The sequence below is a fragment of the Podarcis gaigeae genome, assembly GCF_964106915.1.
Source record: "Podarcis gaigeae genome assembly, chromosome: 13".
Classification (NCBI taxonomy): domain Eukaryota; kingdom Metazoa; phylum Chordata; class Lepidosauria; order Squamata; family Lacertidae; genus Podarcis; species Podarcis gaigeae.
In genome coordinates, this window is record NC_139689.1 from 15,986,567 (window position 1) to 16,008,199 (window position 21,633).

General features: G+C 48.0%; 2 protein-coding genes across 7 annotated transcripts in view; one reads left to right on the forward strand and one right to left on the reverse strand.

Annotated features, from left to right (window-relative positions):
* Positions 1 to 2,278: 2,278 nt before the first annotated feature.
* On the reverse strand, positions 2,279 to 11,002 carry LOC310829228 (uncharacterized protein). 5 transcript variants are annotated; one of them, XM_083707479.1, is made up of 3 exons: positions 10,692 to 11,002; positions 7,158 to 7,280; positions 2,279 to 5,144 (listed from the first exon to the last, which is right to left on the reverse strand). In XM_083707479.1, the coding sequence occupies exons 2-3, from the start codon at positions 7,255 to 7,257 to the stop codon at positions 4,225 to 4,227; spliced, it is 1,020 nt and encodes a 339-aa protein (XP_083563605.1). In that variant the 5' UTR covers positions 7,258 to 7,280; positions 10,692 to 11,002; the 3' UTR covers positions 2,279 to 4,224. The 5 variants fall into 5 exon arrangements, with proteins under 5 accessions (XP_083563605.1, XP_083563604.1, XP_083563603.1 ...); XM_083707478.1 differs by having other exon boundaries at positions 7,158 to 7,364; positions 10,692 to 11,000; XM_083707477.1 differs by having other exon boundaries at positions 7,158 to 8,163; positions 8,408 to 11,000.
* Positions 11,003 to 20,189: 9,187 nt separating this feature from the next.
* The window catches only part of FBXL19 (F-box and leucine rich repeat protein 19), a 33,816-nt gene continuing 32,372 nt past the window's right edge, over positions 20,190 to 21,633 (forward strand). The window contains exon 1 of one of the 2 annotated variants that reach the window (XM_083707379.1): positions 20,190 to 21,618. The gene's annotated coding sequence lies outside the window, so the exon portion shown is untranslated. The remainder of the gene's footprint in view (positions 21,619 to 21,633) is intronic. The other variant, XM_083707377.1, reaches the window with a different exon arrangement.

Here is a 21,633-nt window from a genome sequence, read left to right on the forward strand (position 1 = left end):
AGACACTTAATTTAGCATGTTAAAATACAAGTCAGGAGCCAGCCTGGTGATGGCCTACTAAATAGGAGCCATTAGCTGGGACAAAGCTCTGTGCCACAGGGCGAACAGGTGGTGCCCCCCCCCCCATGGTCAGTTAGTTAGAAAGACAAAGGGAGAGTTTTAGGATAGAGCTTTTGCAATGATGTTGCAGTCCATAAAAATCAGCAAGCTGGAGGGAGGGCCAGAGCCACCTTTCAAAGCATGTTTCGGCTGTGGCTATGGGAAAAGCAAGGCCCTTTTGGGATGGCAATGCTCTGACTCGCTCCATTGCAGGCGAAAGATTCCATCAACGGTGTCTCCGAAAAATTTTACACATCACTTGGGAAGACAGGTGAACTAGTATCAGTGTACTGGAACAAGCAAAGATCTCCAGTGTTGAAGCAATGATTCTTCAACATCAACTTTGTTGGACTGGTCATGTTGTGCCATAGCTGTCAACCTTCCCTTTTTTTGCGGGAAATTCCCTTTTCCCAGCACCGTTTCCCGCTGCTATCCCGGATTGTTAGATATCCCATAGACTGTCCCCGGGACAGGTGAGGCTGCTGATCCCTTATTTTCGAGGCTGCTGATCCCTTATTTTCAAGTCTGAAAGTTGACAGCTATGTGTTGCATGGATGCCTGATGATCGTCTTCCAAAGCGACTACTCTATTCCGAACTTAAAAGTGTAATACTGGTGGTCAACAAGAGGTTTTAAGACTGTCTCAAGGCAAATCTCAAATAAGTAGTATAAACACTGACAACTGGGAAACACTGGCCTGTGAGCGCTCCAGTTGGAGAACAGCCTTCACCAAAGGTGTCATAGGCTTTGAAGATGCTCGAACTCAGGATGTAAGAGAGAAACGTACTAAGACGAAGGCACGCTTGGCAAATCCAGACCATCATCAACTCCTGCCCAGAAACCAATGTCCCCACTGTGGAAGGACGTGTGGATCCAGAATTGGCCTCCACAGTCACTTATGGACTCATTGTTAAAACAGTGTTTATGGAAGACAATCTTACTTGGCTACAAGTGATCGCCAAAGAAGAAGTGTGTGTGTGTGTGTGTGTAAATAAGCCATATATCAGGGGTCAGCAAGGTTTACCTCACCGGTAAGGTTCACTCCCACTGATTTCCGGCATCTGTGTCTGCGCAGACGCGATTTCCGATGCCGTGGAAGCAAGTCCCCACGCTGCACTGTGCCAGTATAGCACAGCGTGCAGAGACTTGCTGAGCAGGCAGCTCAGTTTGGGGTCGCTTATGGCCCATGGGCTTTAGGTTTCTGACCCCTGCCATATATCAGAAATAAACCACTGTGCCTCATTTCCAAAGGAAACACTGGTGTAAGGGACAGGAACCCTCAGAATCTCAGCACCGCTGTGGAGATTGGGTTGGCAGACTATATAATATCCACTGAAGTTTCATCTTTAAGTAGATGAAATTAAAGTTTCCTCTTTAACCATACTACAGTGGTACCTTGGGTTACAGACGCTTCAGGTTACAGACTCCGCTAACCCAGAAATAGTACCTCAGGTTAAGAACTTTGCTTCAGGATGAGAACATAAATCGCGCGTCAGCAGGAGGCCCCATTAGCTAAAGTGGTACCTCAGGTTAAGAACAGTTTCAGGTTCAGAACGGACCTCCGGAACGAGTTCAGTTCTTAACCAGAGGTACCACTGTATTTACAGTTTTCAGAAGAGGTGGAACTTTCACAGATTGTGTTTTTGGCAACAAACCCTCCTTATACATTCTTCATGGCTCAGTGTTGCCACCTTGTGTCCATGCTGCGACATGCCGGTTTGGTTGCCCCTCACTTGGCGATATCAAGGGACACATTCCTAGCTCGCATTCAGACAAAGTCTGTTCTGAAATGCTCATTCCCACGGACAACTAAGAGCTCCCCTTTCTCCCACACTTCTGCCACTCCCATGTTAAATTAGGCCACGGCCTACAATTAATGACAGAGTGCAAGTCAATGCCATTTTATTTGTTCTCTCTTATTCTGCTCTTGTACCTCATCTGTTTTGCTTTCTGCCAAACCTCTTGCATGAGGGATGGAGAACATGTGGTCCCAGCTAATGGTCAGAAATGATGGGAGTTGGGAGTCCAGTGATGTCTGGATGACCACAAGTCATTGTTGTCCCCCCAATCTTAAAGATTGTCATGAGGGCTGGATACTAACCCTCAGGTTAAGCAAGCTGCAAAATGGGAACCTGGCTCAACAGTGGCTCAGAATGTGTGGACAAATAATTGAAAAGGGATCATGCTGCTTCAACTATTTTATTTGTGGCATGAAACTTGGGAGACAACAGCTAAGTTTGCTAGATGGTCAAGGATGACGGCAGCTGAAGCCCAACATCTAGACCACAGGTAGGGTACCTATGGCCCTCCACTAGCCATGCTGGCTGGGGCTGATGGCAGTTGGAGTCCAACAGTATCTGCAGAGCCACAGGTTTGTCCCCTCACAACGGTGTTCTTAAAGTATCACCATTATTATTGTTATTGTAATTATTATTATTTGATAAGAAATACTTCCCACTGCACCACAGAGTCCCCTCATGAGCTTTTTGCAGACATCACCATTGTATTATAATCATTTGTTTAATAAAAGGCCCTTGCTTGTAACAGGCTTAGAGTCTAAATTAGACAATTCTAGGACACAAGTACGGGGGAGCAGGGAGGGCAAAGACCAATAAATACATTTGTCATCTTACAGTACTGAGAAATTCCTAAAAAAAACACACACACCTTTCTCTGGAACAGGAAGAACATTTACCAGTGAAGAAAAGTTGACTTAACGCCAGCCTGGGTTCCAGCCCCAATGTATACATTTCAACTATCTCCTCCCACAAGATGGCCGCCTTGTCTCCTGGCCGGAGTGTCTGTTTTGCCATCCAAAAATCTCCTTGCCTTCCAAACCTCCCCCTTTCCCAAGAGCCCCAGCAGGAAGTTGGAGGTGGAACAGAGAGCCAAGGCTTGAAGGTCTGGCCAGTCCACCTGCTGACCAGAAAATAAATGTCAGACTGAATGAAAAAAGGCTTGAGGACACCTTAATGAGTTTTGGTTTTTGGGATGCCTAAATCGGGGGGGGGGGGGGGACAACCACAGAGGACACGACTAAGATGGCAACCAAACCACCCATCTCCTCACACCTGTGATACCTCCCATCTCCTAGCAACCAATCTGCCAATCTCCTCCCTTTCAAGCCACAAGCCCTAGCAACTGAGTGGCTGGTCCCTGACTCCTTAGCAACCAAACTTCTGAAATCAAGCTGTCCGTTTCCTCACTTCCTAGCAACCAACTGCGATCAATGTGACCCCGCAAAACTCATCTGTACCTCTTTCAAATTGGACTTCCCTTCCCTTGAGAAGTTCCTTATCTCACACAGCTTACCCGATAAAGAAACGCTGGTGTTTTCGCTAACCCAACCCTGAAGCTGTTGGGCCTTCTCCCTCCGCCAGCTGCCATGTTTGTGGGCTGCCCTTCCTTAGTCAAATCTCTCGGCCTCCGATTCCACTTATCCATCATTCTTTGGCTATCATGGAAACTGGCCGCTTATAACAAGGGCTTGACCAATCTTTACCATTCCCTTCTGACAACGAGTGATTTACTAAGATCTCCGCTGTCTTAAATTATCTGGATAACAACCCAGGATTCCTCATGCTCTCAGCCTTTCTTTATCAGAATAAGTGAACAAAATAATCAACTTCATTGAGAACTAATTTTGCTTCCCTTCTGCTTCTTTGAGAACCTGAATTGTAACTTCCTGAATCACCATCCAATTCACCTTTCCGTAGCAACTGATCGCCCATGGTAACCAAACTACCCAGCTCCGTTGCCCTGGTAACAGATGCATCACCCTAGAATACCCTTCCAGGAATGGGATCGGCTCTGGTAAGCAAAGTATTAGTGTTGGGAACCCCCCCTCCCCTAACCCATTTCTCCCCCAACAACAAATTGCCCTCAGCAAAGAGCCCACAGCCGACCTCTTTGCCTGGTGGTCAATAAACGCTCTGTGGTAAAATCACCAGTTCTTCGGTCACCATGGCGACCGAGCAACCAGCCCCCCATCACCCGTTCTTTCCTCCCAAGGACCGATGTCCTCTTGGCGATCAAATCCTGTGGCCGCATGCATTAATCATCTCGCTTTCCAGAAACCGGTTGCCACCAGTATCGTTGTGTCTCGTACGGACCAGACGCCCAGCCTTTATTCAACGCCCCACTGCCACCCCATAATCCTCATGGAGCGCGGGTCGATCCGAGGGGAAGGCGGCAGGGGCAGCATGGAGGGCGTGAGGGAAGGCCCGGGTAACGTTGGCGACCTCTGAGGAGACAGGGTTTGTTCCGAGTCCCCGTCGCTCGGGCTGGGGCTGGGCAGGCGAGCGAAGGCCGTCCAGATTCCACGGGGTCGCGGTTTGTCTCCTGGGGCAGGCGCCGGGTCGCCGTGCACGCGCTGGTGGCGGATGAGCGTGGAGGAGCGGCCAAAGCTCTTGCCACAGCGGGCGCAGCGGTAGGGGCGGGCCCCTGTGTGCGCCCTCTGGTGGACGGTGAGGTAGGAGCTGTCGCCATAGCGCTTGCCGCAGACGTTGCACTTGAAGGGCTTCTCGCCCGAGTGGATGATCTGGTGGCGGATGAGGTGGGAGCTCTCAGAGAAGGACTTGTCGCACTGCGTGCAGCGGTAGAGCTTGACGCCCGTGTGCGTGCGCTCGTGGCGCACCAAGTCCGAACGCTGAGAGAAGCTCTTGGCGCACGACCGGCACCCGAAGGGCCTCTCCCCTGTGTGCACCCGCTGGTGGCGGATCAGGTGAGAGCTCAGGGTGAAGCTCTTCCCGCAGTCTGTGCAGTCAAAGAAGTGGGTGGGAGGGGCCGCCACGCGGCGGTAGCTTCGGCGACAGGGGCGGCTACCCCAGGGCCGCCTCCCTCGGCCGGATTTGGCCCCTCTCGCCTTGGTGCTGCCGCCCCCCTCCCCGCCGCCGCTGCTGCCGCCCCCCTGCAGGACTTCGCAGGCCTCCTCCCAGCCCAGGACTGGGGCGGAAACCACAGGGGGGTCCTCGGAGTCGGGGTCCTCCGGCGCAACCGGGGTTTCTTCCTCTTCCCAGTCCTCATTCTCACTGGTTGTTCCCTCATCTGGCGAGAGAGAGAGAGAGAGAGAGAGAGAGAGTTGAGAAAAGAGAACAAAAGAGTTGTGATTTTAAAACTTTTTATTTGTGGTTTCTGCATTTATTTACTTATTTTTAAAATCCATTTTATATTGCCACAGGCAATAGAAACAGAAAGAGATGATGCTAGGCAAAGACCAGGGGTGTGTGAGGAGCGTCTTCCACAACAACTGCAGCACCATAATTGAAAATGGCCCCCCACCTTGCTAGCCCCCCACCCATCAACTGCCCTGGAAAAAAAACAGGGCTTTCCTGCTTTTTCTTGCAAGAGGACAGCGGCCAAAATGGCCGCCACATTTTCTTTTCTTTTTTAAAAATATTTTTATTAGCAACTTCAACATAACAACTTATCAAAACATATCATATTCATTATCTCCCTCCCTTTTTCCCCACCTCCCAAACCCTCCCTCCCCTCCCCCACAGATTTCCCTCAGCGTCTCTCTCTGATTTCTCAACACATATTATTCTCTGCATGTTATAAAATTATACAAATCCTTACATTATCTATCTACCATGTTATCAATCAATAAATTGATGTATGTTTGTTCAAAACCTGCCAAGGAGTCCAATTCATTTTGTTGTGTTTTTAAGTAATTTGTATAAAGTTTCCATTCCTCCTTGAAGTCACAGTTGTCCTTGTCTCGCAATTTGTGTGTCAATTTAGCCAGTTCTGCATAATTTGTCAGTTTCTCTTGCCACTGTTCTTTTGTCGGGATTTCCTCATTCTGCCATCCAATGGCCACCGCGTTTTCATGCAATTTCGAGCTTTTTTTCAAGCACGATGCCCCGAAAGCACATTTTTTGGGGCGGTGTGTCTGAAAAAAGTAGTTTTGTGGGGACACGATCTCACATGGGTCATTTGACACACGGGGGAGTGCAGACCCGGAAGACAATGTCCTGGATTTGGGCTACAGGTAGGTAGCTGTGTTGGTCTGCCGTGGTTGAAACAAAATAAAATAAAAAATTCCTTCCAGTAGCACCTTAGAGACCAACTAAGTTAGTTATTGGTATGAGCTTTCATGTGCATGCACTCTTCTTCAGATACACTGAAACAGAAGTCACCAAACCCTTATATATAGTGAGAGGGTGGGGAGGGGTATTACTTAGAAGGGTGGTGGGAATGGGTGATTGGCTGATAGGTGTGGATTTGGGCCTCACTGCGTTGGAAGATATGTGCCAGTCCAGGAACATAGGGAGCTGCCTTGCCCTTTGTCTGACCATTGGGTCTACCTAGCTCAGTACAATGATTGGCAGCAGCTCTCCAGGAATTCAAGCAGGGTATCTGTCTCTGCCCTACCTAGCAAATGAACCTGGGACTTTGTGCACGCAGAGTAGGTGCTTCAACCACTGAGCTGCTACCCTGCTTCCTCACCTGCCTGGGCATCTGAACTCACAAGGCTTCGGGATGCTAAGGCAAAAGCCGAGCACTCTGCTGCTCTTCCCAAATCTGAACCACTTACTGTATTTTTCGCTCCATATGACACACTTTTTTCCTCCTAAAATGTAAGGGGAAATGTCTGCGTCTTATGGAGCGAATGTGTGGTCGATCGCTGGCTCCCTTTCTGGCCCCGCCCCCTTGCCCAGGCCTCCATTGTTGAATGTTCTGCAGATGGAGGTTGTTTGTTTCCCCAGCGACATGTGACTGGCTGATTCGATTCTCTGTCTGGAAACTGTAGAAATGGCTCCCTTTCCTTTCCTAAAGAAGCTGCAGAACTGTGAGTTGAACCCCATAAAAACAGGATTTCCCCCTTTGCAAAGTAAGCTCAACAACTTTGAGCTGATCCTCAAAAAAGGGGGCTTTCCCCCTTTTCGCCTGTAAAAACTAGGTGCATCTTATGGTCAGGTGTGTCTTATAGAGCGGAAAATATGGTACATCCAAGTGATGCCACAACACCATGATCCCCGCAGAACCTTCCCAGAGGCTTCTGGCCCCTTCTAGTCTTGCTCCCTCGTTCTATGACAGTTTTGCCACTTCTCTCACCTGTGTGGGCATCCCTTGCGCTTTCCCTTTCCTCTGGCCGTCGCTCCAGGTCCTGGTTCAGGACTCGCGGCTCGTCCCTTTGCTCCATCCAGGAGATCATGTTGGGTTTTACAATGGGGAATCCTGCCCACGACAGGGTGGGAGAAAACAACAGCAGCAGACTGTCAAATCTGAACACTGCAGTCCCGTCGGGTCTCTTCCAAGCATCTCAAATTGAAACAGAAGGCAGAGCATGGATAGATCAATGGTCCTCCCAAAAACATTTTCCCCATGGTCCGCTTGGAAATTGCTGAGGGTCTTAATGATTTTCCTGCCCTTCACAGCAATTGTAATGCATTGCACTGGAGGCTGCGAAAGTTTTAATTGTGTTTTTATTGCCTCTTTCATTTCTCATATATTGCATCTGACTGTATTTCAATTTGGATTGCGCAGAATGCAAGGCGAACGGCAAGAATAAATAATAAAATGCAATATAGAGAAATGAAAGCAGCAATAAAAATACAATTAAAAAGCAGTATGAATATTTCATGGGCCGGCCCCACCATTTCATAGCCGCTGCTCCCGCAGGGTTCTCCACACACACTGCGGACCAACTGGATGATGCCTGTGGGCCACTGTAGGTCTGGAAATCTTTGGGGCAGATAGTTATCCCATCCTAAGAGGGAAAACCTAAAAGTGATTTTTAGAAAGGAATTCAGTGAAGCACTATGGCAAGCATTTCAGCTTGTCAGACAGAACCATTTCCCCTCTCCTCCCCACACCTGGTGTTTGGGGGGCAGGGAACGCTCTCCCTCCACCAAAAAAACACCAAGCCAATTTGTGGGGATGCAAGGGGCATATGGAAGGAGAGCACAGTTTGCTTTCTTTGGTTTGCTTTCTACTTTGGGCAAAAAGTAGGGTCCGTTCCAACTCTACAATTCTATGATTCCTATGGTCTTGGAGTCTGTAAAAAGAAGAAGAAGAAGAAGAAAGTTATTCCACTCTTCTTTTTAACATACAGTGGTACCTCAGGTTAAGTACTTAATTCATTCCGGAGGTCCGTTCTTAACCTGAAACTGTTCTTAATCTGAAGCACCACTTTAGCTAATGGGGCCTCCTGCTGCTGCTGCGCCGCCACCGCACGATTTCTGTTCTCATCCTGAAGCAAAGTTCTTAACCTGAGGTACTATTTCTGGGTTAGCGGAGTCTGTAACCTGAAGCGTATGTTACCTGAAGCGTATGTAACCCGAGGTACCACTGTACAGTGGTACCTCGTGTTACGTACCATCCCCCTTACGAATGCTTTGGGTTACGCGCTCCACTAACCCGGAAGTAGATGTCCCCTGTTGCAAACTTTGTCCCGGGATGCTAGCGGAAGTCACACTCCGGTGGCACAGCAGCAGTGGAAGGTGCCATTAGTGAAAGCACGCCTCATGTTACGAGCAGTTTCCGGTTACAAACGGACCTCCGGAACGGATTAAGTACATAACACGAGGTACCACTGTATATTTTGATATGAAACAGAATGTTACAAAGTACTCATTCCCGGGAAAATCCAGGTTGAAATCTCCACTCGGCCATAAAGCACATTAGGTAACTTTTGGGGCATTCCTCGTCCCCCTCTCTCTAACCTATATCATAGGGTTGTTGCGAGGAAAAATGCAGGTCACAAAATACAATTCCCCTGCTTGCACCAGGAAGTGGTCCAATGAATTCATTCCGCCATCTCATTCTCGTAGAATCATGGAATTTTAAGAGCTGGAAAAGCCCACAAGGGTCATCTAGCTCAACCCCGTGCAATTCAGGAATCATTTTGCCCAACTAGGAGCTTAATCTCGAACCCACAACCCTGAGATTAAGCTCCTCCCAAACCCCCACACTCTTTATTCTACTTTCTCTGAATGCCCAAAAAGAAAAGTCGCACATTCAGAACTGAGGTATACAGATACAGATTCCTGGTCTATGAAACACAAATAACACTATTTATTAAAAGACAAAGAAAAGCGTGGGGGGGGGAGTGAGGGAGTTGCATTGCATGTAGAGATCCCAGGTTCAGTTCTGGGCATCTTCAGCTGGAAAAGAATCACCTAGTACAGGTGTCTTAGCTGGTGATGGGGAAGACTTCTCTCTGCCTGAAACCCTGGAGTACAACCTCCAATCAGCAGAGACAATAGTTCGCTAGATCAACCAGTGATTTGCCTTGATAGAAGACAGCTCCGTATATTCACATACTTTCTTGCTGCCCATTGATGCTCAGTGAATCAAACACTTCCCTCCTTCACCCATGTGGTTCAAGATGATAACACATGTTATTAAAAATGTGCTTCCAAAATAAAACTTGCAAAGTCGTTTATAACAAGCGGTTCTCTTGAAAGACAAGTCCCCGTTTCAATTAAGGGCAAAATCCCCACTGTTCTAAATTGTATGCAAACACGACCCAAATATAATAAATACAGTATGTAAATAGAAATGTTCACTTCATAGAAACATAGAATTGAAGAGTTGGGAGGGACCCTGAGAGTCATCTAGACTAACCCCGCTGCAACGTGGGAATCACCGCTAAAGCATCGATGATAGAAGGGTCAAAGACAGAAAAAGCAGAATGGGAAGAGAAAGAGGGGAACGGACAGAAAAGCAGGGAAGGAGAAAGAGAAAAAAGATAAGACTTGAAGCTTAGGAGATCTGGGATCAAATTCCTGCTTGGCTAGAAAGCTCACTGCGTATGGCCTGGGGCCAGCCACAATCTTTCAGCCTAACCTACCTCACAGGGTTGTTGTTCTGATGATAATGTGTGTGTGCATGCATGTGCTTGTTCATGCAGGGGAACGGGCTCCTCGTGCCACCCTGAGCGTCTTGAGGGAAAGGCAAGACAAAACTGCAAAGGAATAGTGAAAAAATAACCCCACTAAGAACAGGGTGTTTGGGACAGGGCCGTAGCTATGGGAAGGGTGGAGAGCCTAGCCAGTTTGGGGGTTTTATGCCGAGGCGGGGGGGGAGCCTCCAGAGCTGCACCATCGAGGCTCCCAGGGGTGTGCCAAACTGAGTCCTGCCAAAGAAAGCCTAGTTTGTGTGCGTGGAGGGGGGGGACACCGACGTTTCACCCACCCCAACGTCTGCGTGCCAATCTCATGGAAATATTCGCCATGGATAACTGGCAGAGACTTTCAGAAATCAGGAGGTGGACAGGATTGGGTGAGACTGAAGGGATACCTAGATATATATGGAAAGGCGGTGAGGGGGAACCAGCCGGAGAAGGAGCTCCCTTCCTTCCCCACTGGCACCAACCTCCGATGGCCATTGTCTCCGCGACAGCAGGTTGCGCCAGCCCTGATGCCCCTCTTGGGGACGGTGCGGGGTGGTCGTGCCAGGCTGCGCTCTGCCGGACTACGCGGGCATAAGCGGCTGAGGATCTTCTCCACACCCCTCACCTCCCCCCAAACCCGGGTGGAGTTTATTCCCCAGCCGCCTCTTCCCTCCCGTGGCCAGGATCCTGCTCCTTCCTGCTCCCGTCTGCTGGCCACCCGCACCTCTCCGCGCCCAGGGAAGCGCACTCACCCAGCGCGCTCCTCCTCCGGGGCGCACGGCGGGCGCCGATCCGCTGCGCGCTTTCTCCCGGGAGGATGGGGCTGTGCGCTGGGGGGCGGGGAGTGGAAGGGGGGCGCGACCTCGGGGGCCCAGCCCCTTTCTCCACCCCCTAAGCCGGTGGCAGCCCGGCGCGCGTGTGCGTCTGGGTTGCCTGCAGGAAGTTGCCGCCGCCATGTACCGTCCCTCCAGCTCTCCAGGTTTGCTGCGCTCCCGCTTCTCTCTAGGATGCGGAGGAAATCGCAGCTCGGTGCCTTTAACTCCTCGCGCAGGCGGCTTCCCCGCCCCAAACTCTTCTGTCTCTGATGCCGAGCATTGCGAGTCTTCAGCTTTCTTTCCAAAGTCTTGCATGGGATGGGTGTTCCCTACGGCTTCGTTTTGCATGAGAACCCTGCCGATTTATTCTTCGTATTAACTTTATTAAGGTTTATTCGTCTCCCTTCTACGATTGGATTGAAGACTTCTATAAACTCGCAACATATGAACAACGTGCATACAACTTGCAATGGACAAATTCAATGATATGTGGAATCCATTCTTCAACATAATGTTAATATTAAGATCTGGTGAAGTACAATAAAACCTTGTAAAGTAAAAAATGAAAAATATTTATTTTTCATATTAATAAGCTGTTCGAGAGTGGAACGGCCTGCCCCTGGAGGTTAATAATAATAATAATACTGTACCCCGCTCATCTGGCTGGGTTTTCCCAGCCACTCTGCATGGCTTACAGCATACAGTATATAAAACATTATAACATATCCAGCCTTCAGATGTCTTCTATAAGTTACATTTACAGGTAGGTAGCCGTGTTGGTCTGCTGCAGTCGAAACAAAACAAAACAAATAAATCTGAAGAAGTGTTCATGCACATGAAAGCTCATACCAATAACAAACTTAGTTGGTTTCTAAGGTGCTACGGGAATGAAATTTTTATTTATTTTATTTATTTTATTTTGTTTCTAAAAGTTGCGTAGTTCTTGACACCTGAAGAGAGGGTGTAACTACCAAGAAGGTTGTGGACTTTCCTTCCTGGGAGGTTTTTAAGCAGAGGTTGGGTGGCCATCTGTCATAGATGCTTCAGTTGAGATTCCTGCATTGCAGGGGGTTGGACTAGATGACCCTCAGGGTCCCTTCCAGCCCTACAATTCTATGATTCTGCGGTTCTAACATAGCACCACCAGAGTGCTGTGTGGCTTTGTGGGCCAACTAACTGCATTGCAAGCTGAGTTGATGGCACCTCGTTCCCATTGGAAGCGTTGGCGTTTAAGTCCTCATGACTAACACGTCCCCTGGATTTTAACTGAAGCTACACCCAACTAAAGTCTGGCTCCAACCCAAGGTTTCTGCATTCAAAGCCCATGGATATATGGGTGTATGAGCTCCAGCATCGCAATGGTTCTCCAACATCTAAGTCTCATCTGAGATGGAGAAATGGACATCACGGCTGATTATTGCAATGCATGCTATGCTGGGCTGCCTCTGAAAGATATTTAGAACTTCAGCTGGTCCAAAATGTTGCAGCTAGGCTGTTGACCAGAGCCAATCAGGGGAAAGACCTAAATCCCTTATTACAAATGTTCGTTGGTTCCTAGCTACCGGTAATTACTAGGCCCAGTTCAACGCCCTGAATAGCTTGGGATTGGCATACCTGCAGGAACACCTTCTTCCAAGTTATTAAGGACTTCTGGAGACTGTTTCCTTCACATCCCACCAGCATCTAAATTACATTTGTTTGGGATTTGGAAGAGGGTCTCCTCGGTGGCTGCACCTAAGCTGTAGAACTGTCATCCTAAGGGCAGCTCCCTTATCCTTCTTGAATGCTCTTCCGTTGCTGCAGGACCAAATTCCTTTCTAAGCAAGTGTCTAATCGGCCAATCTGCTTGATTATTAATATTTTTTTACATTTCTGGACATTTTAGTCTCAGCGTATCTACTTTCCTATGCTCTCCATTGAATTTTATTGTTTTGTGGACAGCTATTTCACACTGTGAGCATTTAAAACAACAACAACAACAACAACAACAACTGAAAGGGATATTGCTAGATATATTATTTAATACATAATTACGCAACAAGTTTAATGAGAGTGCATGCATGCACATATAAAGACCTGTTCCTCCACACACTATTTCAAGGGTGAAGAAGGCATCATTGGGCCCAGAGATCCATAGTGTGGTACCTCGGGTTACATACGCTTCAGGTTACAGACGCTTCAGGTTACAGACTCCGCTAGCCCAGAAATAGTACCTCGGGTTAAGAACTTTGCTTCAGGATGAGAACAGAAATCATGTTCCGGTGGCGCAGCGGCAGCAGGAGGCCCCATTAGCTAAAGTGGTGCTTCAGGTTAAGAACAGTTTCAGGTTAAGAACAGACTTATGGAATGAATTAAGTACTTAACCCGAGGTACCACTGTACTTTAAATCAAAGGCGGAGAACCTGTATCTCTCTGGATGCCAGTGGACTTCAAGTCCCATCAGCCCCTGCTAGCATGACTGATGGGAGTTGTGGTTCAGCAGATTTCCCCAGTAGATCAGCAAAGATAAGCAATGAGACCCATTGTGGTGCAGCGCTTAGCAGGGGTAGTCAACCTTTTTCAGCAGGGGGCCGGTCCACCGTCCCTCAGACCTTGTGAGGGGCAGGACTATATTTTGGAAGGGGGGGGGAGAACGAATTCCTATGCCCCACAAATAACCCTGAGATGCATTTTAAATAAAAGGACACATTCTACTCATGTAAAACATGCTGATTCCTGGACCGCTGGCCCCCAGGCCTTAGTTTGCCTACACATGGCTTAGAGTCAGACCAGGACCTGGGTTATTAGTCTTGTTTTTAAGTACATATTTTGTGTTTTTTATCTTCCCCTCCCCTCTCCACAAAAGGTTCCTGCTCCCCACCTCAAATTAGGCTGTTAGGACCACTTGTTTGTCATAACTCGAATGCAAATTCATATTTATATTTATGTAGACAGGTAATTCCAGCATATAGGTTCCCAGGCTCTAGTAGAGAATGGACTCAGCCCCATAAGCTATCACCAATTTGCGGCTGACTCTGCCAAAACAAAACACAATCAGGCACTGTCCGGCACCTCACTGGCTGATGAGACCTTGGTACTCCAACAAAAAAGATATCCTTCAACCCTGAAGTTTTACCACATCTGACCTTGACAGAATCTTAAATGCACTTGGCTTGATGTCTGCAAAAGCTGTACAGTCTCAGTCCAAAGATGGTCATTTGACTGTTATTGACATGGCGCCCTCGCTGTGCTTGGCGCCTTATAGAGTGTGCAGGAGGGCAGCTCTCTGCCCCGAGAGGCTTGCAGTTCAGCTTGGGGGCAACACCAGAGGAAGAGGAGACAGCAAGAAGAAATGAACAGGCAATGAAGAACCAGCAACAGTTGCAAAAATCCATCCCAGCTTAATTTTTTAACAACATTCTGCCTTTGGTCATTTGGCTCAGTGGTGCCACCTGCTGGATATTTACAGCCCCTCCGTGTTTGAGAACAAAGTGGGGATGGTTGAGAGCGTGGATATGTGATTGCAAGTTTCACCGGACTTCAATAAAATAAAAAACTATAACAGTCCAGATTTCTTATAAATCTATAAAGCGGCATATCCCTCCTATCTTTAAACAAGCAAACAAAATGTATAAAGGTAAAAATTTTAACGGATAAGCATTTCTTCTAAATGTTTTAAGTTATAACCTTGTTTTTCGCCAAATGTTTCTCAGAAATATGCTTCCTCCCCACCTGCTCCCACCACAAGGTTGTTGGAAGTGTGTTGCTGCCTCTCAAGGCCATTTAATAGGAATCCACCAATGGGGGGAAAGGCTGCAAGGATTACTACTAAGCAGTTTAATCTCCCTGCCTCCGCACCCCAGATTTTTTTCCATGGAGATCAGATCATCAAGGCCTTTCAGCCTCAGGAGAGCTCTGTGAGGAAGGTCAGGCTGAGAGAGAGTGACGAGGCAAAGCTCATCGCACCAAGGGAGCTGCTGAGTGGCTTACTGGTGGTGATTTGAACCCGGGTCCCTCTGGTTTTTAAATTTGTGAAATATACTCAGAGTCACAAAGTGATTTCATGCTCTTTATTCAGCTCATGGTGGTGAGGAGGAATGAATGAATGTCCCCTCAAAGTATCTGCTTTATATACATTATTTACACAATGGGCTGCACATGATTGGCTAATTCTGGAATTCTACTGTAAGCCAATCAGGTTGTGGATTCACTTCTATCTGGAGCATGATTCGGTGGTTCCTGCCAACCAATCATACTGCTGCATTGTTCTAAGACCAATCAGACTGCTGCCTTTTGGATCCTATTGTTCTAGGACCAATCAGACTGCTGCAGTTTGGATCCTATTCAACTCAGTACATAACAATTTGATTAATCAACCTAGCCATGGTTGCTCTGCTCTGTCTCCACAGTTGGAGACAAGGAGGCTTCTGAATACCAGTTCCTGGAAATCACAGGAGGGAGAAAGCTGCTGTCCAGCCTGGGTCCTGCCTTTTTGGTTTCTCACAAGCATCTGGGTGGCCACTGTAGGAACAGGGTGGTGGACTAGGTGGCCTGTTGACCTGACCTGACCCAGCAGGCTCGTCTTACGTCCCTAAATTCTAATGTTCTTTATTTACAGGATTATTATGCTGCTAGCATTTTAAAGGTTTCGCCCATCCATTATGATATCCTCATTCAGGTAGGGGCTGCATGAGTCCAGAGGGGTATCTGTTTGGGATATTGCCTCTGATCTTATGGCACTTATCCCATACCCTCCAACACTTCTCTGATGAAAATAGGGACGTCCCAGCCCATAATAATGATAAAAAGGTAAAGGTAGTCCTGCCCGTACGGGCCAGTCGTGTCCGACTCTAGGGTTGTGCGCCCATCTCACTTAAGAGGCCGGGGGCCAGCGCTGTCCGGAGACACTTCTGGGTCACGTGGCCAGCGTGACGAAGCTGCTCTGGTGAGCCGGCACCAGCACACGGAAATGCCGTTTACCTTCCCGCTATAAAGCAGTACCTATTTATCTACTTGCACTTAGGGGTGCTTTCGAACTGCTAGGTGGGCAGGAGCTGGGACCGAAAGACGGGAGCTCACCCCGCTGCGGGGATTCGAACTGCCGACCATGTGATCGGCAAGCCCTAGGCGCTGAGGTTTTACCCACAGCGCCACCCGTGTCCCTTATAATAATAATGATAGTGATAACTTTATTATTATTATTCATATCCTGCCCATCTGACTGAGTTGTCCCAGCCACTCTGAGTGGCTTCCAACCAGTATAAAAAATTAATAAAACATTATTATTTTTAAAAAACTTCCCTATACAGGGCTGCCTTCAGATGTCTTCTAAATGTTGTATAGTTATCTCCTTGGCTTGGGAGTTACATAACTCCATGGCCCGCGAATGGTCTGAGTATCAGTGTGTTTTTGCATGAGTAGAATGTGTGCTTTTATTGAAAATGCATATCTGGGTTATTTGTGGGGCATAGGAATTCACTCATTTCCCCCCCCTCAAAATATAGTCTGGCCCCCCACAAGTGGGTGGACCGGCCCCCTGCTGAAAAAGTTTGCTGACCCCTGAGTCAACTCCATATCTCCCAACACTTCCCTGATGAAAAGGTAAAGAGAGACATTCTGGCATCAAATCAGAAATCCGCACAGCTTCTGTAAATCCAGGACTGTCCCTGGAAGATAGGGACACTTGGAGGGTCTGTCATCCCAAGGGCTCGCAGATGGAGAAGGGAGCCCATAAGAAGGCTGACAGCCCTCTGGCATTCTCCATCTGTGGCCTTTTGAGACAGAAAGTCTTGGTAGCAGCAATGATGTTCTAATGAGTGACGGGGCAAGCCACCATTTAAATTTCCCACAATGCTTCAGACCACTCTGGTACTGACCCTCGGCGGTCCGGCAGGGTTTCCAAGCACCCAGCTTATCTAAAAGACTATGTTCACTGGACAAACTGCATGTGTAAAGCTGTATGGTGAATAGGGTCAATTAATATGCTTATGTGCCTTACTGAAACCAGTAAGGGTATTGCTGTATGTAATGGAACCACTATGGTTGTAACTAATGCCTTATGTTGGTGGGGAGGGGTGTAATGTATTGAAGTTCTCACCCTAGCCACTAGGAGTATCGTGTATATAGTTTTCACTCAGGTCCACGTCAGTTATTTTAGGCGGGAAACCCTGGGTTGTTGTTTTACAATGTTGACAGCTGGCTGCCTATAAAAGCAGGCCGGCTGAGCTGTTTGCTGTTCAGTTCAGTTGCAGCTTACTTATAAAGAACTACTTGGAGAAATCTCTGTGTCGTCTGCTATGTCCACCCACAACTTAATAGCTACGTCAGAGACATTGTGGGACGTCAGCGAGACCAGTCCTCTGGGGATGATCTGAGATTTCTGGACAGGCATCAGCAGTGGGGCCACAGCCTGAGGAACATGGGACCCCAACTCCTGCCAGCATGGCCAGTGGTCAGGAGGAATGATGAGCACTGCGGTCAAACCTGGAGGACTACAGGTTGCCTAGCCCTCATGGCCGGTAGAAGGAAGATCTTCAGCCGCCGCCATTTCAGAAATGCACTGCTGGGTGTGATAGGTCTTTCTGCACACAGCCCCAAATTGCAGAGGACCACAGGAAGTGACCAGAGCATGGGTCCATCTTGTTCACTGTTCCCTACACTGACTGGCAGCAGCTCTCTGGGGTGTCTGGCAGAGTTCTCTCCCAGCCCTACCTGGGGATCCCAGGGATTTAACTGGGGACTTCAGCTGCTCTACCGCAGAATGATGACTCTGCATTCTGACCCCGGGCTTGATGGTCACCTTGGGGCAGGGAGTGGGGTACTGATGACAGTAGCCGAGAAGCAGGGCCTCTCTTGGCAAGCTCTGCTCAGGGTCTCAGCATGGCAGCATGTGGGCCCATCCTTGTCATTTAATGGCATGCGTCACCCGGGAACACTCGACTGTAGTGCGCCTTTCTGTCATTAGTATCTGATACTTCAAAAATCACTGAGAAATGTCAAAATGAGGAGGCTCTCCAAAATTAAGAGGAGGCACCTGCCTACCAAATCATGAATGTGCAAGTGAAGGTGAAGGTGCAAAGGGGGCATATTTTAATCTCGCTCTCTAGCTGTGGCTTTCAAAAATAAATAAAGGAACATTTTTAGGTCCCTGCCTCGGGTATTTGTTTGTATTGTTTTAAAAACCCATCTTTAATTCTTTCTTTCTTTCTGCCTGACTCTCTTCTTACATTTTCTTCTCTCCTTTCCTCCAAGATGCGCAAGGCGGAAAACATGGTTAGTTGCTGTTTTCATTGTTTTCAAAGCATTTTTTAGCTGTTTGTATTGCATGTGTGAAAAACGCCTGAAGATTTACGATAAAGGCGGTTTGTCATTAAATGTGACAACAATTTTAGCTGTGTTATTCTGACTCCCAACGCTCTGTTTTTAAATGTATTGAGATATTATGGTTGTAATCCGCCTTAGGGGGCCTTGTTCAGGGCAGAAAGGCAGAATAAAAATGTTTTTATAAATCAATACAAATATTGGGCAATACTTTAACTTCCCTACATATAAATATTGTTGCCTGCACCCTTATCTCTGAGCAGTGAGGGACTTCAGGGGTTCCTGCACTTACACAGGGTTTGCTTTCCTTTGAGTGAAAGTCCATGGAGACTGTGGTGTCTTTAGGATATATGGTTTTATTTTCACATATATACAACCTGAGCAAAGGATGAAAGCGCTCACAGCATTAATACTCAAACAGATCTTGCTTCTCCATTAGGTTTTCATGGAAGCTCCAAAGCCCAACCTTAGGTTCAGCACAGAGCAAGACATGTCCTTGGGTTTTCAGTATCAGCCAAGAAATCTCTCTCGATGGAGAACTTCGTCTAGCAAGGGGAGGTGGGAACAAGCTCACCTTTTTGTCTCCATGGCAGCCTCTTGGGACATGTAAATGACAGTGCTGTACTTAACTGGACAGCCAAGGCCATTACCTTATCAAAGGAACAGATCTGGCTGCTTTCACCTGATAGATTCTAACACCACATACACAAGATCAGAGGTTTGGAAGGGACCCAGAGGTATCATGCAGATATCATGTCATATCTAAGAAGCTACACTTTTTGGAGAGATGCCTCTTGCTATGTGAGATAAATTTATCGAAGGTTCTTTCTCCACTTCACTGATTATCGTTCTCATATGAACTGATCTGAAATTATTCAAGTCCCAAACAGATTAAAATCACTAAATTTGCTTTTGACCTCCCCTATATGTTGGCTTCCTGCTACCAACTAGAATAATTCCATAGTGAGGAAAATCATGTTCTACCTACATTTGAAATTTTAAACCTGAATCACCTTGTGAGTCATATAATATCAATTTTATGTGGCAAGATCTGTGGGCTTAGGCAGATTCCATACTTGTCCCACATTCATAACAAATTGCTGATTATAAAGTCTTGTTTTGAGTACTTTGAAACCAAATGTCAAATGTGGTATGGACTGGTGCTTTTATTAAAGTTTCTTTAAATTGCAATATTTATGAATTTGTTTCTTTTAACCAGTTAGCTACTTGATTGATATAACTAGCCATACCACTGATATTCTTCCTCTTTTCTTTCATAACTGAACTGCAACAGCTTCTATTTTTGGTCTTTTGTTATTCCAAAGAAACATAAGTGAAATCATGTCATTTCACGATCTGTTGTGCTTGCAGTTCTATAGCTGAAAACTGGAATAAAATATTTACCTTTGGTAACAAGGCCATTTTAATTGCAGGAGTTCTCCCATAAGTTTTCTACATTTGTTTTATTTGTTTATTTCATTTTAAGGACGGTAAAAAAACAAACCACACATTAATACCCTTGAGAGAAGAGGAACTCTGTACATGCTCAGAGGTAAAGTACTCAAATGGTGGCAATCCTATGCAGACGAAAAAAATATGCATTTTGGTTCGCCTTCTAGACCACTAACGTGCAATGTTTGCAAATGGGAATTACTCGCTTAAGAAAAACAGAACTCAATTAGCTTTGAGCTATATAATACCATCTCCCGCAATTCCGTTCGGCAGTATGCCTCTCCCCCCTCCCCTCCTACTCCGCCATATTAGTTGTAGTCCAGGCATTCTCCTTGAGGACCTAGAAGCAAACGATAAAGGCACTGAGAAATACCCAGACACGGGCCTGGAGGATAGAACTACATTCCCATGATGCCTTTCGCCTCAGCGGCCATCTTAAATGGAGTCCAAACACCTTTCGGAGAACTTGGCTTACACAGGCCTGATCCGATGAGTGAGCAAAACTACTCTTCCCATGAGGCATTGGGGACGAAGCCGCCGCAAGCTGCCATCTTAGCTGTAGTCCAAACACCTCTTCGGGGGCTATAGCGACCAACGGAGCCAAGGAGTCGAGGCGGGGAATAAAACTACAATCCCCACTCGGCATTGCGCGGAGGCATTGGCCGCCATCCCCATTGTAGTCCAAACTTCCCCCAGGTGCCCATAGAGGCGGATGCGTCTGAGGTGGCAGAGAAAACTACTTCTCCCATGAGCCCCCGCGCGCCGAGTGTTCCCTTTTGGCCTTCCCGAGACCGCCATGACGGTTTTGTGTGTGTTATGCGTTGAGTGAGGTGTGTGTATCAGTATGTGTGAGTGAGTGAATGTGAAAGGGAAGGAGGAAGAGGAGAGGATGAGAGAGGCTGGGGGAGGGGGAGGAGGAGGCTCCACCAGCACCGTGGGGCCTAGCTCTGTCCCTTCCGAGGAGCTGTGGGGGCGAGTGAACCCCACTCCCCGACCTGCCCCTTTGGAGGGGGGTGGGTGGGTTTAAAGGCCCTTCCTTATGTGGGGGGAGGGACAGCTGGGCAGCGCAGAGCCCCCTTGAGGAAAAGGGTGGGGTGGGGGGCACCAGGTTCCCACTTCCCCCTTGGATTGCAGGGCGGGGGGGCTGGCAGTGGGGAGCGCCTAGAGGGCCCCACCCCGTTGCAGGAGCAAGGGTTTTGCAAGGTTAACAACCCCCCCCCTTCATTGCTTAGGAGGGGGGCAGAAGGCTGAGAGATCGCCAAGGCAGGCACTGGGCCTTTTCCATCTGGGCTCTGTGTGTGAGAGTGAGGCCAGAGCTATGTCCCTGATTTAAAGGGAAAGGCTGATCATCATCATCATCAATATCATTTGGGGACTGTTTTCACCTAGCCCCCACCCCCTTTTGATTCCCCCCTCCCCACTGCTGTCCAAAGTGCATGGAGATGTTGTTGGAGTAACAAGCCAAGGGGCAAGTCCCCCTTCTCCTCCTCTTCTCCCACCTCCAGTAAGCCCAAGGAGTGGGGAGTGGGCTTAGAGAGGGGAGTGGTCTGCCTACATTTGAAAAGGGGAGGGTGGGTGTTCTGGCAACTAAGGAAAATCTCAGTGGTGGGCAGAAGAGGAGGAGGAGTCAGTAGGAAGCAAGGAGGGTTGGAGGGGGGGTTACTGGAGGTTGCACCGCGCATAGGCAATGCCCAAGGCTCCATCCAAAATTAGGGGTGCAGGGGGTCCCTGAGTAGATGTGTGCTACAGCGGGAGCTTTCCTTGTTATTTTTTAGATGTTCGGGGGAAGGGAAGCCTCCTCGCACATCATCCCCTTGTTTTCTCCCAAGGGCAAGGAAGGAAACCGTGGAGGGTAGAATAGGAGAGAGGGGGTGAGAGGACTGGGGGAAACTGCTGCTATGAATCTGTAATCGCCTCTTTGGGGAGATCGACCCGCCCCTCCGACTCTTCTCCACCCCCCTATTTTTGTGGGGGGGACTGAGGGAGAGACGCACGCACACACAAATCCTTCAACAACTGGCTGGATCTCTTCTCTCTCCCCCCCCCCTCCACTGCCCACCATGACAACAAACCCAGCATTAGAATCGCCATCCGCCCCATGGCCACACAGCAGGTGAGTAGCCCATCT

Coding starts and splice junctions, on each gene's coding strand:
- LOC310829228 (XM_083707475.1), bottom strand. CDS start 10,434: ATGGCCATCGGAGGTTGGTGCCAGTGGGGAAGGAAGGGAGCTCCTTCT. Junction 7,365..10,346: donor GCCTTTCCATATATATCTAG/GTATCCCTTCAG, acceptor TTTCAATTTGAG/ATGCTTGGAAGAGACCCGAC. Junction 5,145..7,157: donor CGCAAGGGATGCCCACACAG/GTGAGAGAAGTG, acceptor CTCTCTCGCCAG/ATGAGGGAACAACCAGTGAG.